Below are 14605 nucleotides of genomic sequence, written 5' to 3' on the forward strand. Positions count from 1 at the left end.
GGCTGGGGGTGTAGCTTGGAGGTAGAATGCCCCTGGGTTCCATCCCCAATACCATAAAATAAAATACAATAAAAAATAAAATAGGACTGGGGGTGTTGTAGCTCAGAAGTAGAAGGCCCCTGGTTTCATGCCCAGTACCACAAAAATAAATAAGTAAATAAATAAATAAAACAGGATCTTACTCTGTTTGCTGATGGTCTCACTAAATTGCTGAGGCTGGCCTCGAACCTGTAATCCTCCTGTGTCAGCCTCTTAAGTACTGGAATTACAGGTGCGCGCCACATAACTGGGTGCCACGTTTCTTAAACGACTTTTAGTGGTTTACGATACAGAGTGGTTGAGAGGCTCTTCCAAGGTCACACAAAGAGCAAGTGACCAAGCCCTGGGGGGATCCCACAGTGACCCAGGGAGAGGCAGAGTCCTCTTCAGCCCTGCCAGCCTGCCCAGCCCCCTCCCCGAACCTCTGTGCCTGGCGCAACCTGCCGGAATCTGTGATCCTTTTGTTGGGATGGCATTGAATTCCCTAGAGCTCCTGTCCCAGACCTGGGCAGCAGCCCCAGTAACCAGAGCTGTGTGAGAAGAAAAGGCCAAGCCATTGGGGCGGCCGCGCCCCATGCCCAGGTGAGGTCTCAGGTGAGTCAGCCAGTGAGGGGCCATCTCCCTCCCCCCAAGAGCCGCTGCTCACCCACCCGTCCCTGCTCTACCAAGGGCCTAGCACGCTGGCCTGCCCCTGCCAGTCCTCCTCGGCTCTCCACTGCGCCCTCCCCCACTCCACAGGCCTCAGGGCCTCCTGGGACGTGAGATGCACCCAGGGCTCTGGGTGGGGCCTTCAGGCTCCCCACTTCCCACTTCCAGCCCCAGATCCTCTCAGATTCCCAGAGATGGGCTCCAGCCAGAGAGGGTGGGGCTGCTCCTGGGACCATCAGGAGTCAGAGGCTGCCTAGGCAGTGACAGCGCTGTGCAGGGAGCAGAGCTTCACCCGGCCCTGTGCTTCCAGCTGGCTCTAGCGGGCCATGTCCCAGCTTCTGGTCCTCCTACTCGTGATCCTGGGTAATCTCGGGGGTTGGGGAGGCTGTGGGGGCCTGCATGCTAGCACCTGGCGGGCTGGAAGGCAGGAATCCTGGGTTCTGTGCTGGGAGTATAGAGGGAGGAAAGTGGCAGGTCAAAGGAAGGAGGGGGGATGTCAGGAGAAAAGCCCGGCATGGTGGTGCACACTTGTGATTCCAGTACTTGGAGACTGAGACAGGAGGATCGCAGGTTCAGCAACTTTTGAGGCCCTCCACAACTAGTAAAAACTAGGGCTGGGGGTGTAGCTTGGAGGTAGAATCCCCCTGAGTTTAATCCTCAATACCATAAAAAAGGGAAAAGGGGGAGGAGGAGGAGGAGGAGGAGGAGGAGGAGGAGGAGGAGGAGGAGGAGGTGGTGGTGGTGGAGGAGGGAAGAGAGGCATCAGGAGGAGGGGAAGGAGGCCTGGATGTCAAGGGAGAGAGCCTGTGAAGTCAGGGAGGATGCCTGCCTGGAGGGCCCGGCTCTCCAGCCTCTTCCTGCCTCCCTCTGTCTTCCCAGCCATCCACCCCATCCCAGGAGCCTTCCAGGACTCAGGTAAGGCAGCTGGACTGGGGAGTCACGTGCAGAGGCAGGGATGTGAGGCCAGGCAGCATGGGGGGGGGGTGCTGCTGCAGGACAGGGGTGGAAGTTAGGAAGCCATGGAGTGGAGAGCTGGCAGTGTCTCTGGAAGCCACCACTGTCTTCCTCTCTCTGTCCCCTGGCTCCAGCCCTCAGTCCTACAGAAGAGCCTGAAGATCTGGGTAAAACAAAGAGGAGGCCTGGGTGTCCTCTGATCTTGAAGCTAAGGCTGCCTAGGCCAGGCGGGGGGATGGAGTGCCCCGCACCCAGCCGTGCCGAGGTCCTCTGTGTTCTTTGTTCAGAGGGGCAATCTGAAACTGAACCGAGGCCGAGTCACCTGGGCCTTCGCAGGGGTCCTTAGGTGGGTTCTGACCTCCAGGGTTCCTCATTGCAGACTGCGGGCGCCCTGAGCCCTCTGCTCGCATCATGGGGGGGTCAGACGCTGAGCCGGGAAGCTGGCCCTGGCAGGTGAGCCTGCACCACGGCGGGGGCCACATCTGCGGGGGCTCGCTCATCGCTCCCTCCTGGGTCCTCTCCGCAGCTCACTGTTTCGTGTCGTGAGTATTGTCCTGTCCAGACGCTCCGCTTGGTCGGCGAACCCACATCTTGACCTCGCTTCTCCTGCTTCCCCTCCCTGCCCCCGAAGCTGGGTGCTCTGAGAGGTGTCATGGTTCTGGGTGAGGATGGGGGGCGCCAGCAGGCTCATCCCATCACGCCGCTAAATATCTTCGAGTCTGTATCTCCCCGTTACGAGGTCCCCAGTCACCACTCCAAATCGGATTCGCCCCTTCCCCTTTGGGAGCGGGTCTTAACCTCCACCGCCTCAGCCCCAAATCTGGACCTGACTCCGCCGCTCCTGGGTTCCTACGGACCCCACCTTCTCCTCCTCCTCCTCCTCGCCCTCACGCCCCTCCCACGCCGCCCCTCCACGGGTCAGCCTGACCCCGCGGCGCCCCGGCCCCGGCGCAGGAACGGGACCTTGGAGCCTGCGGCCGAGTGGTCGGTGCTGCTGGGCGTGCACTCCCAGGACGGGCCCCTGGACAGCGCGCACGTCCGTGCGGTGGCCGCCATCCTGGTGCCGGACAACTACAGCAAAGTGGAACTGGGCGCCGACGTGGCCCTGCTGCGCCTGGCCTCGCCCGCCAAGCTGGGCCCAGCCGTGCGGCCGGTCTGCCTGCCCCGCGCCTCGCACCGCTTCGCTCACGGCACCGCCTGCTGGGCCACGGGCTGGGGGGACGTCCAGGAGCAGGGTGAGTGGGCGGGGCCGGAGAGGGGCGGGGCCTGCGGCGAGCTGGGCGGGGACGAGGGTGGAGCCTGGAAGGGCGGGTTTCTGCCAGACCATTGGAAAATTACGCACCTGTCTCCAACTATCCTCCCCCTCCAGAGATTCCCAAATTAAGACCACTGCCACCACCACCACCCTACACACACTATTTATGCCTCATCTTTCCTCCCATTTTCTTTTTTTCTGGAATCAAGTCCCACTAGGATTCCCATTCCAGCCCTCTGATGTTTCAGGCAAAGCATTCTACCCAGTACTTTTCCTCCTCTGTAAAAGGAAGAAAATAGTAGCTCATGGGATTGTTGAGTGGATCAAATGAGAATTCAGAGCACACGCATAAAAAAGCTTGTAGTAGCAGGACACGGTGGTGACTGCACCAACTCCACCAGAGACTGAGACCGAGTTGGGAGGATTCCAAGTTCGAAGCCAGCCTGGGCAGTTTAACCAGACCTTGTCTCAAAATAAAGTTAGGGATGTAGCTCAGTGGCACAATATTGCAAACAAACAAAGCTCACAGATAGTCACAATTAATGCATTTGAGATATGTTTACCTTAAGTAATCCGTGTTAAAACACAGCACCTGGAGCTGGGCGTGGTGGTGCACGCTTGTAATCCCAGTACTTGGGAGGCTGAGACAGGAGGATAGCAGGTTTGGGGCCAGCTTCATTTACTTAGTGAGGCCCTCTGCAACTTAGTGAGACCCTGTTTCAAAATAAAGAATAAAAAATAGGGCTGAGGGTGTAGTTCAGAGGTAGAATGCCACTGGGTTCAATCCCTAGTACCACCAAAAAACCCCACAAAAACCCAAAACAAACAAACAACAAAACAAAAACAGCACCTGTCATAGAGTAGGAGCCCAGCAAATGTTTCTGCGCTTCTTCCTCCCATCCTCTTCCTCCCCTTCTCTCCACCCTTCTCACCTCCCTCCTCCCCGCCTCCTGTCCTCCCTTGCTCACTCTCACTCATTCAGTCATTCCTCCTCTGAAGACTTTTGTGTGTGTGTGGACCTGGGGCTGGAACCCAGGGCATTCTACCTCTGAGCTACACCCCCAGCCCTATTTTTATTCTATTTATTTATTTATTTATTTATTTATTTATTTATTGGTGGTACTGGGGTTCCTGGAAGCCCTTCTACCTCCGGGCTACACTCCCAGACCTATTTTTACATTTTTATTTGGAAACAGGGTCTCCTAAGCCAGCGCGCACGGCTGGCTTTGAACCTGTGCTATCCTCCTGTCTCTGCCTCCCAAGCGCGGGGATTACAAGCGTGCGGCACCACGCCCGGCTCAAAAAGAAGATTTTTTTTTTTTTTTTTGGTGGTACTGAGGTTCCTGGAAGCCCTTCTATCTCCGAGCTACACTCCCATACCTATTTTTACATTTTTACTTGGAAACAGGGTCTCCTAAGCCAGCGCGCGCGGCTGGCTTCGAACCTGCGCGATCCTCCTGTCTCTGCCTCCCAAGCACGGGGATCACAAGCGTGCGCCAACACGCCCGGCAAAAAAGAAGGTTTTAAAAACAAAGAACAGCCGGGCGTGGTGGCACATGCTTGTAATCCCAGCATTCGGGAGGCTGAGACCAGAGGATCACGGTTTGCGGACAGCATCAGCTACTTAGTGAGGCCCTCTGCAACTCAGTGAGACCCAATTTCAAAATAAAGAATAAAGAATAGGGCAGGGGGTGTAGCTCGGAGGTTGAATGTCGCTGAGTTCCATCCCCAGACCTGCAAAAAAAAAATTTAAAAAAAAGAACCTTTTGTGTGTGTGTGTGGCATTGGGATTCCTGGAAGCCCTTCTACCTCCCGGCTACACTCCCAGGCCTATTTTTATATTTTTATTTGGGAACAGGGTCTCTTAAGCCAGAGAGGCTGGCTTCAAACCTGTGTGATCCTCCTGTCTCCGCCTCCCAAACCCGGGGATTACAAGCGTGCGCCACCACACCCAGTTATTCTTTATTTTTAAACAGGGTCTCACTGAGTTGAGGAAGGTCTCACTAAGTAGCTGAGGCTGGTCACGAACCATGATCCTCCTGTCTCAGCCTCCCAAATACTGGAATTACAAGCATGTGCCACCACACCCGGCTTTTTTATTTTTATTTTGAAACAGGGTCTTGCTAGGTTGACAAGAGTCTCACTACTTGCTAAGGCTGTCCTCAAACCTTTGATCCTCCTGTCTCAGCCTCCCAAGTACTGGGATTACAAACCTGTGCCACCACCCCCAGCTCAGGGGAGGTTTTATACAGAGAGATGGGGGAAGGTGGTGGCCAGCCTAGAGATCCTGGAGAAAGGCCCAGATGTCAGGCTGGAGTGAAGGGGGCAGAAGCAGCAAAGATTCCCAAACCTGCAGAGGCTGGGCCATAACGGCCTTCAGTTCAGAGTAAGAACAGAGAAGCCCACCAGCTCCAGCAGTCCCCAGGACAATCCCTTAAATACGTTCCCTGACCTCCAAGTAGAGGCTCAGGCATCCCTAGACCTCTCAGGATTTGGAGTGCCTTTCTCTACCACTTTCTGATCCTGAGACTTTGTTTCCATTAAAAGTAGGAAGGGGCCAGGCGTGGTGGCTCACACTTGTAATCCCAGCATTCAGGAGGCTGAGATTGGAAGACTGCGGTTCGCGGACAGCCTCGGCTAGTTAGCAAGGCCCTTCTCAACTCAGTGACACCCTGTTTCAAAATGAAGAATAAAAAATAGGGCTGGAGGTACAGCTCAGAGGTAGAATGCCCCTGGGTTCCATCCCCAGTATGGCAAAAATAAATAAATGAACAAAAAGACTAAAAAATAGGGGTGGGGTGTAGATGAGAGGTACAATGCCCCTGGGTTCAAGCTCCAGTACTGAAAAAAAAAAAAAAAAAGTAGGAAGGAGCCAGACATGGTGGCCCACACCTGTAATCCCAGTACGTAGGAGGCTAAGATAGGAGGACTACAGGTTTGAGGACACCTCAAAAAAAAAAAAAAATAGAGAGACTCAAAAGCAAAATACAGAGACTGTGAACAACCTAGTGAGACCATTCCCAAACAAAAACAAGCCGGGCGTGGTGGCTCACGCTTGTCATCCCGGCATTCGGGAGGCTAAGACCAGAGGATCATGGTTCATGGCCAGCCTCAGCTACTTAGGCCCTCCGTAACTTAATGAGACTCAGTTTCAAAATAAAGAATAAAAAATATAGGACAGGGGGTGTAGCTTGGAGGTAGAATTCCCCTGGGTCCCATCCCCAGACCCGCAATAAAATAAAATAAAATAAGGCGTGGGAAGTAGCTTGCCCCTGGGTTCAATCCTCAACACCACACACACACACACACAAAAGGCTGGCATTGAGGCCCCAGGTTAGACCATGGGATCCATTTACTGTTCTCAGTGAGATCAGAGCTGAGCTGTGGGAATATTTCTTTGGCAGTAGCAAGTGCAGAGTGGATTAGAGGCCAGACCAGTCAGGAGGCTGGTCTGTCATCCAGGCCCAAGACGATGCTGGTCGATCTAGGGCCTAGGGTAGTCCTTGTGACAAGGCCCAGAAGAACCGGGCGTGGCGGTGCACACTTGTAATCCCAATACTTGCGAGGCTGAGACAGGATGACCCAGGACAGCCTCAGCTACTTATGAGGCGCTCTGCAACTTAGTGAGACCTTGTTTCAAAGAATTAAAAATAGGGCTGGGAGTATAGCTCAGAGGTAGAATGCCCCTGGGTTTCATCCCCAGTACTAAAAAAAAAAAAAAAAAAAAAAAAAAAAAAAAAAAAAAACAAACAAAAGAACACAATCAAGAACATTACATCTGGGCTCCGTTACAAGATGAGGTCTGCGCATGCTCCCTCCCATCAACGTCATTACTCAGGAGAACGGGTCTCTCACTGAAATCTGGAATTCCTTGGGTGAAAAATATATCCATAGGGTTCGGATGAGGACAGGCATGGCTTGTTTGGTATCTCAAGCCCAGAAACATGAATAAATCCTTGAAGGAAAGATAACGAACTTGTTTCAAATTCAGCTGCTTTAATTCAGCAAGCCAGAATAGTTAAAAACAAGGATATCAGAAAATGTGGGGATGGTATCTATGTTTCTGAAAAAGGAACAGTTCAGCAGGCTGATGAATGAAATCTAAAACCCATCCATCCTAGATTATAAAACTAATGTGTGGCTTTTTTTTTTTTTTGCTTTTTTTTTTTTTTTTGTAGCACTGGGGATTAAACCCAGGGACATTCTACCTCTGAGCTACACCCTCAGCCCTGTTTTTTATTCTTTATTTTGAAACAGGGTCTCACTGAGTTGCAGAGGGCCTCACTAAGTAGCCGAGGCTGGCAGTGAACCTGAGATCCTTCTGTCTCAGCCTCCCAAGTACTGGGATTACACGCGTGCGCCACTATGCCCGGCTCAATGTGTGATATTTTAATGATGCAATAAAAGACTTCTATTAGAAAAAAATAGGTCTGGGAGGGTTGTAGCTTGGAGGTAAAATGCCCCTGGATTAAAACCCCAGTACACGCTGGGCGTGCTTGTAATCCCCTCACTTGGAAGGCGGAGATGGGAGGATCGCGCAGGTTCGAAGCCAGCCACACGCACTGCCTTAGGGGACCCTGTTTCCAAATAAAAATATAAAATAGGTCTGGGAGTGTAGCCCGGAGGTAGAAGGGCTTCCAGGAACCCCAGTACCACCAAAAAAAACCAGTATACTCCCCCCCCCAAAAAAAAGAGAATTCCCAGAAGTCACAAATGTCTTGGGAATAGTCAAGAAAGGGGAATTGAAAAGAGACCAGATTCCATGCTTGGTAACTTGATACAGGATCACATCTAGTCTGGCATCTCTGTTGAAAAGATGCCTCTCGGGACCAGCAGGACTCCATGTTAAGTCTAAAAATTTACTTAGTGATTTGAGCCCTTACCTGTATTCTTTGTTGGCTGGAGACCTGGGCAGCGCACAACCTGCACAACCATCCATGACAGCTCTCACAGCTCTCACTGGACGCTGGCAGAGGTCAGGCATAAAATGAGCATGCAGGAAAACATAGGAGCCGGGCCTGGTGGAGCACGCTTCTAATCCCAGTACTTGGGAGGCTGAGACAGGAGGATATCAGGTTCTTGGCCAGCCTCAGCAATTTGTGAGGCTCTTTTTCAAAATAAAGAATAAAAGCCGGGCGTGGTGGCCCACACTTGTAATCCCAGTATTTGGGAGGCTGAGACAGAAGGATCCGGGTTCGAGGACAGTCTCAGCTACTTAGTGAGGCCCTTTGCAACTCAGTGAGACCCTGTTTCAAAATAAAGAATAAAAAATAGGGCTAGGGGGTAGCTTGGAGGTAGAATGCCCTGGGTTCCATCCCTAGTAACACACACACACACACACACACACACACACACACACTAAAAAAAGAAAGAAAGAATAAAAAAATTGAGCTGAGGGTCTAGCTTGGAGGTAGAATGTTCCTCCGTTCAATTCCCAGTACTACCAAAAAAAAAAAAAAAGGAAAAAAGGGGGGGGAGGAAGAACACAGGAGTAAGAGGATGTGTGGTCAATGTGGTGGGCCACACTGCCATGGGACATCTTGATGGAGATGTCCAATGTCCAGGAGGCAGCTGGAGGTGGTCACAACTGAGTCCTGGGGAACTGAGTGCTCAACACCTACCTCACAGCAGCTGCTTTCTGGTTCTGTCCCCAGACCCCCTGCCTCTCCCCTGGGTACTACAGGAAGTGGAGCTAAGGCTGCTAGGAGAGGTCGCCTGCCAGTGTCTCTACAGCCGGCCCGGCCCTTTCAACCTCACCTTCCAGCTACTGCCAGGGATGCTGTGTGCTGGCTACCCAGAGGGACGAAGGGACACTTGCCAGGTGAGGAGAGGTCCCTGCACCTACCTGGCAAGGCCAGATTCCTAACCCATAGGAAGCAGCTAAGGAATAAATAGCTTTCTGAGCCTCATCTGCAAAAGCAGGGCAAGATTGCTATTAGAATTGGGGCTGGAGGTATAGACAGTGGTGGGGCACATGGCTAGGATGCGTAAGACCCTGGGTTCAATCCTTACCACTGCCAAAATAAATAAATAAATAAATAAATAAATAAATAAATAAATAAATAAAAGCCAGGCATGGTGGCACACACTCGTAATCCCCACGCTTGGGAGGCTGAGACAGGAGGATTGCACAGGTTTGAAGTCAGCCCTCGCTGGCTTAAGAGACCCTGTTTCCAAGCCGGGCGTGGTGGCACACGCTTGTAATCCCTGCACTTGGGAGGTTGAGACAGGAGGATCGCACAGGTTCGAAGCCAGCCTCAGCTACTCAGTGAGGCTCTCAGCAACTTAGTGAGACCCTGTTTCCAAATAAAAATATAAAATAGGTAGAAGGCCTCTGGGTTCCACCCCCTGTACCACCAAAAAAAAAAAAAAAAAAAAAAAAAGAGAGAGAGAGAGAGAGAGAGAGACCCTGTTTCCAAATAAAAATATAAAAATAGGTCTGGGAGTGTAGCCTAGAGGTAGAAGGGTTTCCAGGAAGCCCAGTACCACCAAAAATGAGAGAGAGAGAGAGAGAGAGAGAGAGAGAGAGAGAGAGAGACAGACAGACAGACAGACAGACAGACAGACATGGTGGTGCACGCTTATAATCCCCGTGCTTGGGAGGCTGAGACAGGAGGATCACACAGGTTCGAAGCCAGCCTCGGCTACTTAGTGAGGCTCTCAGCAACTTAGTGAGACCTTGTATCCAAATAAAATATAAAGTAGGTCTGGGACTATATCCTGGAGGTAGAATGCCTCTGGGTTCCACCCCCAGTACTGCACAAAAATAAATAAATAAATAATAAAAAATAAAGGGGGGGGAGCTGGGCGTGGTGGCACACACTTGTAATCCCAGCACTCAGGAGGTGGAGACCAGAGGATCACTGTTCACAGACAGCCTCAGCTACTTAGCGAGGCCCTTCACAACTCAGTGAGACCCTGTTTCAAAAATAAAAAGATTTAGGGCCGGGTGTGGTGGCGCACGCTTGTAATCCCCGCGCTTGGTAGGCGGAGACAGGAGGATTGCGCTGGTTCGAAGCTAGCCACGCTGGCTTAAGAGACCCTGTTTCAAAAAATATAAAATAGGTCTGGGAGTGTAGCCTGTGGGAGTGTATCCCAGAAGTAGAAGGGTTTCCAGGAACCTCAGTACCACCAAAAAAAAAAAAAAAGTCAAAATAAATAAATAAATAAATAATAAAAAGATTTAAAAATAGGGCAGGGTGTGTAGTTCAGAGGTACAATGCCCCTGAGTTCCATCCCCAGTACCACAAAGAGAGAGGGAGAGACAGACACAGAGACAGACAGCAAGCGCTGGGTGTGATCGCACACGGTAGTAATCCTAGTACTTGGGAGGCAGAGACAGGAGGAACATAGGTTCCAGGACAGCCTCAGCTACTGAGTGAGGCCCTCCAGACCCTGTTTTCAAATAAAGAATAAAAAATAGGACTGGGGTACGTGTAGCTCAGAGGTAGAATGCCCCTAGGGCACAAAAGAGAGAGAGAGAGAGAGAGAGAGAGAGAGAGAGAGAGAGAGAGAGAGAGAAAGAGAGAGAGAGAGAGAGAGAGAGAGAGAGAGAGAGAGAGAGAGGGGGGGGGGGGAGAGAGGTCGCACGCAAGAGCCAGGTGTGGTGGTGCAGGCACTTGGGAGGCTGAAACAGGAAGATGGCAGGTTCAAGGACAGCCTCAACAACTTTGTGAGGTTTCTCAGCAACTTAGCAAGACCCTGTTTCAAAATAAAAAAAAAGTAAAATAGGACTGGGGTATAGCTTGATGAGAGAATACTCCAGTATCAAAAACCAAAAAACAGATGCCAGGCGTGGTAGTACATGCCTGTAATCCTAGTACTTGGGAGGATGAGACAGGAGAATTGCAGGTTCAAGACCAGTCTCAGCAACTTAGCAAGGCCCTGAGCATTTTAGTGAGACCCTACTGGACGTTAGAAGATCGCCACCTGGCTGGCGTGGCCTGCGGTTAGACTGTTCTTGGCTTTGGTTGCTGAGCCTTTCTGCTTTCCAAGGCTTTTTCCTGTTTAGAGCTGCAGGGAACAGAAGACAGGGGACAGTGGTGGGAGGCTTCTAGAAGGTGGCTGTGTGTTGGGCCAAAAGGAGATGTAGGACCTTTGCCGTGAGGCCAGTCCAAGCCGGTGGGTCCTTGAGCTGATCCTCTGACCCAGGGCTTCTGTTGTTAGGGTGACTCTGGGGGACCCCTGGTCTGTGAGGAAGGCGGCCGCTGGTTCCAGGCGGGAATCACCAGCTTCGGCTTTGGCTGTGGCCGGAGGAACCGCCCTGGAGTCTTCACTGCTGTGGCCCCCTATGAGGCCTGGATCCGGGAACAGGTGATGGGCTTGGAGCCTGGGCCTATCTTTCCCAGCCAGCCCCAGGCAGGCCCAGCGGAGCCCAGGCAGGAAAACTGCACCATTGCCCTGCCAGGTGAGTTGGACCTGGGAGACAGAGTTGGGGTGGAGGTTGCTGGGGTTACTAAGAAGGGTCTGGAGGTCTCCTGACCCAGACTTCTCACCCCTCAGAGTGCGGGAAAGCTCCACGACCAGGAGCCTGGCCCTGGGAGGCCCAAGTGATAGTGCCAGGATACAGACCCTGCTACGGGGCGCTGGTGTCTGAAAGCTGGGTCTTGGCACCCGCCAGCTGCTTTCTGGAGTGAGTGAAAATCAAACTCAGGCAGACTCTTGCCTCTCCACCCACCCCAGACACCTTCCACCTGGCCCACACCTTCCTCTGGGCGGGGTGTGGATAGGGGAGACCTCTATCTGTAGAGTGGGGCCCAATCCTGAGGTATGGGATCCAGCGCATAAAGAGGGGTTCCAGAGCTGGGCTTGCCAATCCACACGGGTAGTCCTAGTTACTTGGGAGGCTAAAACAGGAGGATCACAGGTTCCAGGACAGATTCAGCAACCTATCAATACCCTGTTTCAAAAAAAAAAAAAGTAGGGATGGGGGTGTGGCTCGGAGGTAGAATGCCTCTATGTTCAATCCCCAGGACCCCTCCACGCACAACAAGGTGTTACAAGGCAGATGCGGTGTGCACGCCTGTAATCCCAGTACTTGGGAGACTGAGACAGGAGAATCGCAGGTTCAAGGACAACCTTAGTAATGTAGCTAGACTCTCAGCAACCTAGGGAGACCCTGCTTCAAAATAAAAAATAAAAAGCGATGGGAGTGTAGCTCCAGAATATACCTCCGGGTTCAACCCCCAGTACAAGAGTGGGGGTGTCCCAGTCTAGCAGGGCGAGTAGAGGGCAGTAGAAGTTGCCTCCTCGTCCCGCAGCTGGATCCGCTCCGACGGCCCACCCCGCGACCTCGAGGCGTGGCGCGTCCTGCTGCCCTCGCGCCCGCGCGCGGAGCGGGTGTCGCGCTTCGAGCCGCACGAGAACGCCTCGCGGGACGCCGCCGCCGACCTGGCCCTGCTGCAGCTGCGCGCGCCCGTGAACCTGAGCGCGGCCCCGCGGGCCGTGTGCCTCCCCCACCCCGAGCACTACTTCCTGCCCGGGAGCCGCTGCCGCCTGGCCCGCTGGGGCCGTGGGGGTGCGCGGGGCGCCCGCGGGGCGGGCGGGCGGGCGGGCGGGGCGGGCCGACTCAGCTGCAGCGGCCGCGCGGCTTTTCCCTCCTAGAACCCGCGCGCGGCCCCAGCGCGCAGCTGGAGGCCGAGATGTTGGGCGGCTGGTGGTGTCACTGCCTGTACGGCCGCCAGGGGGCGTCAGTGCCGCTGCCGGGAGACCCGCCTCACATGCTCTGCCCCTCCTACCAGGAGGAGGAGGAGGCGGGCCGCTGCTGGGTGAGCGGCAGGGGCGGGGCCTGCGGGAGGCGTGTCTGAGCGGACCCGGGGAGGGGCCCAGCGCGCTGGGGGCGGGGCCTGCGGCGCTGGGAATCCCGCGGAGAGCTAGAGGAGGCGGGGTCAGGTCTGCTGGGCGGAGCCTTGGCCTTGGAGGATGCTAGGGAGGGGACCAGGCGGGCTCTCTGAGTTGCAATTTCTCTCTACCCCTAGGTTTACGGAGAATCTATAAGTGAGGGCTGAATTCTTACACATATTAGTGTTGGAATATGGCTTGGAGGAGGTGGGACTAGTGATGCCTGTATAATAAGGAGAATCTGGAGTCCAGGAAAAACTGCAGCACTGATCGTTCTCCGCAAGCACGTACGCGCGTGCTATTAACACGCACCCTCTCTTTGGCTGCAGAATGAGTCGCGTTGGAGCCTTGTGTGTCGGGAGGAGGGGATCTGGTTCCTGGCCGGAACCAGAGACTTCTCCAGTGGCTGTCTCCGTCCCCGAACCTTCACTCCACTGCAGACCCATGGCCCATGGATCAGCCATGTGACTCGCGGAGCCTACCTGGAGGACCAGCTAGCCTGGGACTGGGGTCCCGAGGGGGAGGAGACCGAGGCACAGACTTGTCCCCCACGCACACAGCATGGTGGTGAGCAGGAGTCACGGTGGGGCTTTGCACTTCCTGATGGGGCTTAGATCCAAGGAAGGGGCCTGAGGGGTCGCTGGAGCTTCTACTCAGGTGGCCACCTCCTCTCTCTAGCCTGTGGCCTGAGGCCAGAGCCAGCTGCAAAAGGGATGCTGTGGCCCTGGCTGGCAGAGGTGCATGTAGCTGGTGAGCGAGTCTGCACTGGGATCCTGGTGGCCCCAGGCTGGGTCCTGGCAGCCACTCACTGTGTCCTCAGGTAGGGCTCCCTCTTTCTTTAATTAATTAATGTGTGTGTGTGTGTGTGTGTGTGTGTGTGTGTGTGTGTTACTAGGAATTGAATTCAGGAGCTTTCTGTCTTTTCACTAGACTCCCAGTCCTGTTTTACTTTTTGTTTTGAAACAGATCTTGTTAAGTTGTTGAGGGCATGTTAAATTGCTGAGGATGCTCTCAGCCTCCCAACTACTGGGATTACAGGGTGTACCACCATGCCCCATGCCCGGCTCCCTCATTTTTCAGGCAAGAAGGTGAAAGGAAAATTTGGGATGTGGTCTAAAGGACTCTTAAAATAGTGGGATGTTCTCCCTTTGGGGCTCTTACAACACAGGGAACCTGCTGTATGTTTTTATTTTTGTTGCTTTGGTTTGGGTTTTGCGTGAGATGTTTTGAGACAGAAGAGATTTGGAAGAAGGAGTAATGAAGAGTTAGTGGCAGGACCGGAGGTCCATTGTGCCCTACCCCTTCCTCCTCATCTAAAAAGACTTATATCAGCAATAGGAGGAACAGGAGGTAATGCCAGTTCTTGTTCCAACAGGCTGGGCTCTACCACAGTGCCTTATATTGAAGTGTATCTGGGCAGGGCAGGGGCCAGCCCCCTCCCACAGGGCCACCAGGTATCCCGGTTGGTCATCAGCATCCGCCTGCCCCGGCACTTGGGGCTTGGGCCCCCTCTGGCCCTCCTGGAGCTGAGCTCCCCGGTGGAGCCCTCCCCATCAGCCCTGCCCATCTGCCTTCACCCAGGGGGTATCCCCCCAGGGGCCAGCTGCTGGGTGCTGGGCTGGAAGGACCCCCAGGACCGAGGTGAGAGCCCTGGGTGATGGGAAAGAGAAACAACTGGAGTCTAGAACTCTGGGACAACCCTCTCTCCTCTCTCCAGTCCCTGTAGCGTCTCCTGTCTCCATCTTGACACCACGGCTCTGTCAGTGCCTCTATCAGGGCATTCTGCCCCCTGGGACACTCTGTGTCCTCTATGCAGAGGGGCAGGAGGACAGGTGTGAGGTACAGGCCCCTGGGCATCCTGTCTGGGGA

General features: G+C 53.8%; 1 protein-coding gene across 1 annotated transcript in view; it reads left to right on the forward strand.

Annotated features, from left to right (window-relative positions):
- The window catches only part of PRSS36 (serine protease 36), a gene marked incomplete at both ends in the record, with an annotated part of 29533 nt that overhangs the window by 14426 nt on the left and 502 nt on the right, over positions 1-14605 (forward strand). Inside the window, 13 exons of the mRNA XM_080703890.1 lie at positions 1567-1602; positions 1776-1808; positions 2021-2183; positions 2596-2876; positions 8551-8717; positions 11063-11303; positions 11399-11528; positions 12157-12413; positions 12500-12663; positions 13066-13303; positions 13415-13556; positions 14112-14377; positions 14454-14575. Coding sequence (XP_080560016.1) covers positions 1567-1602; positions 1776-1808; positions 2021-2183; positions 2596-2876; positions 8551-8717; positions 11063-11303; positions 11399-11528; positions 12157-12413; positions 12500-12663; positions 13066-13303; positions 13415-13556; positions 14112-14377; positions 14454-14575 — 2240 coding nt within the window. The remainder of the gene's footprint in view (positions 1-1566; positions 1603-1775; positions 1809-2020; positions 2184-2595; positions 2877-8550; positions 8718-11062; positions 11304-11398; positions 11529-12156; positions 12414-12499; positions 12664-13065; positions 13304-13414; positions 13557-14111; positions 14378-14453; positions 14576-14605) is intronic.

Source organism: Muscardinus avellanarius (assembly GCF_963383645.1).
Source record: "Muscardinus avellanarius genome assembly, chromosome: 10".
Taxonomy (NCBI): Eukaryota; Metazoa; Chordata; class Mammalia; order Rodentia; family Gliridae; genus Muscardinus; species Muscardinus avellanarius.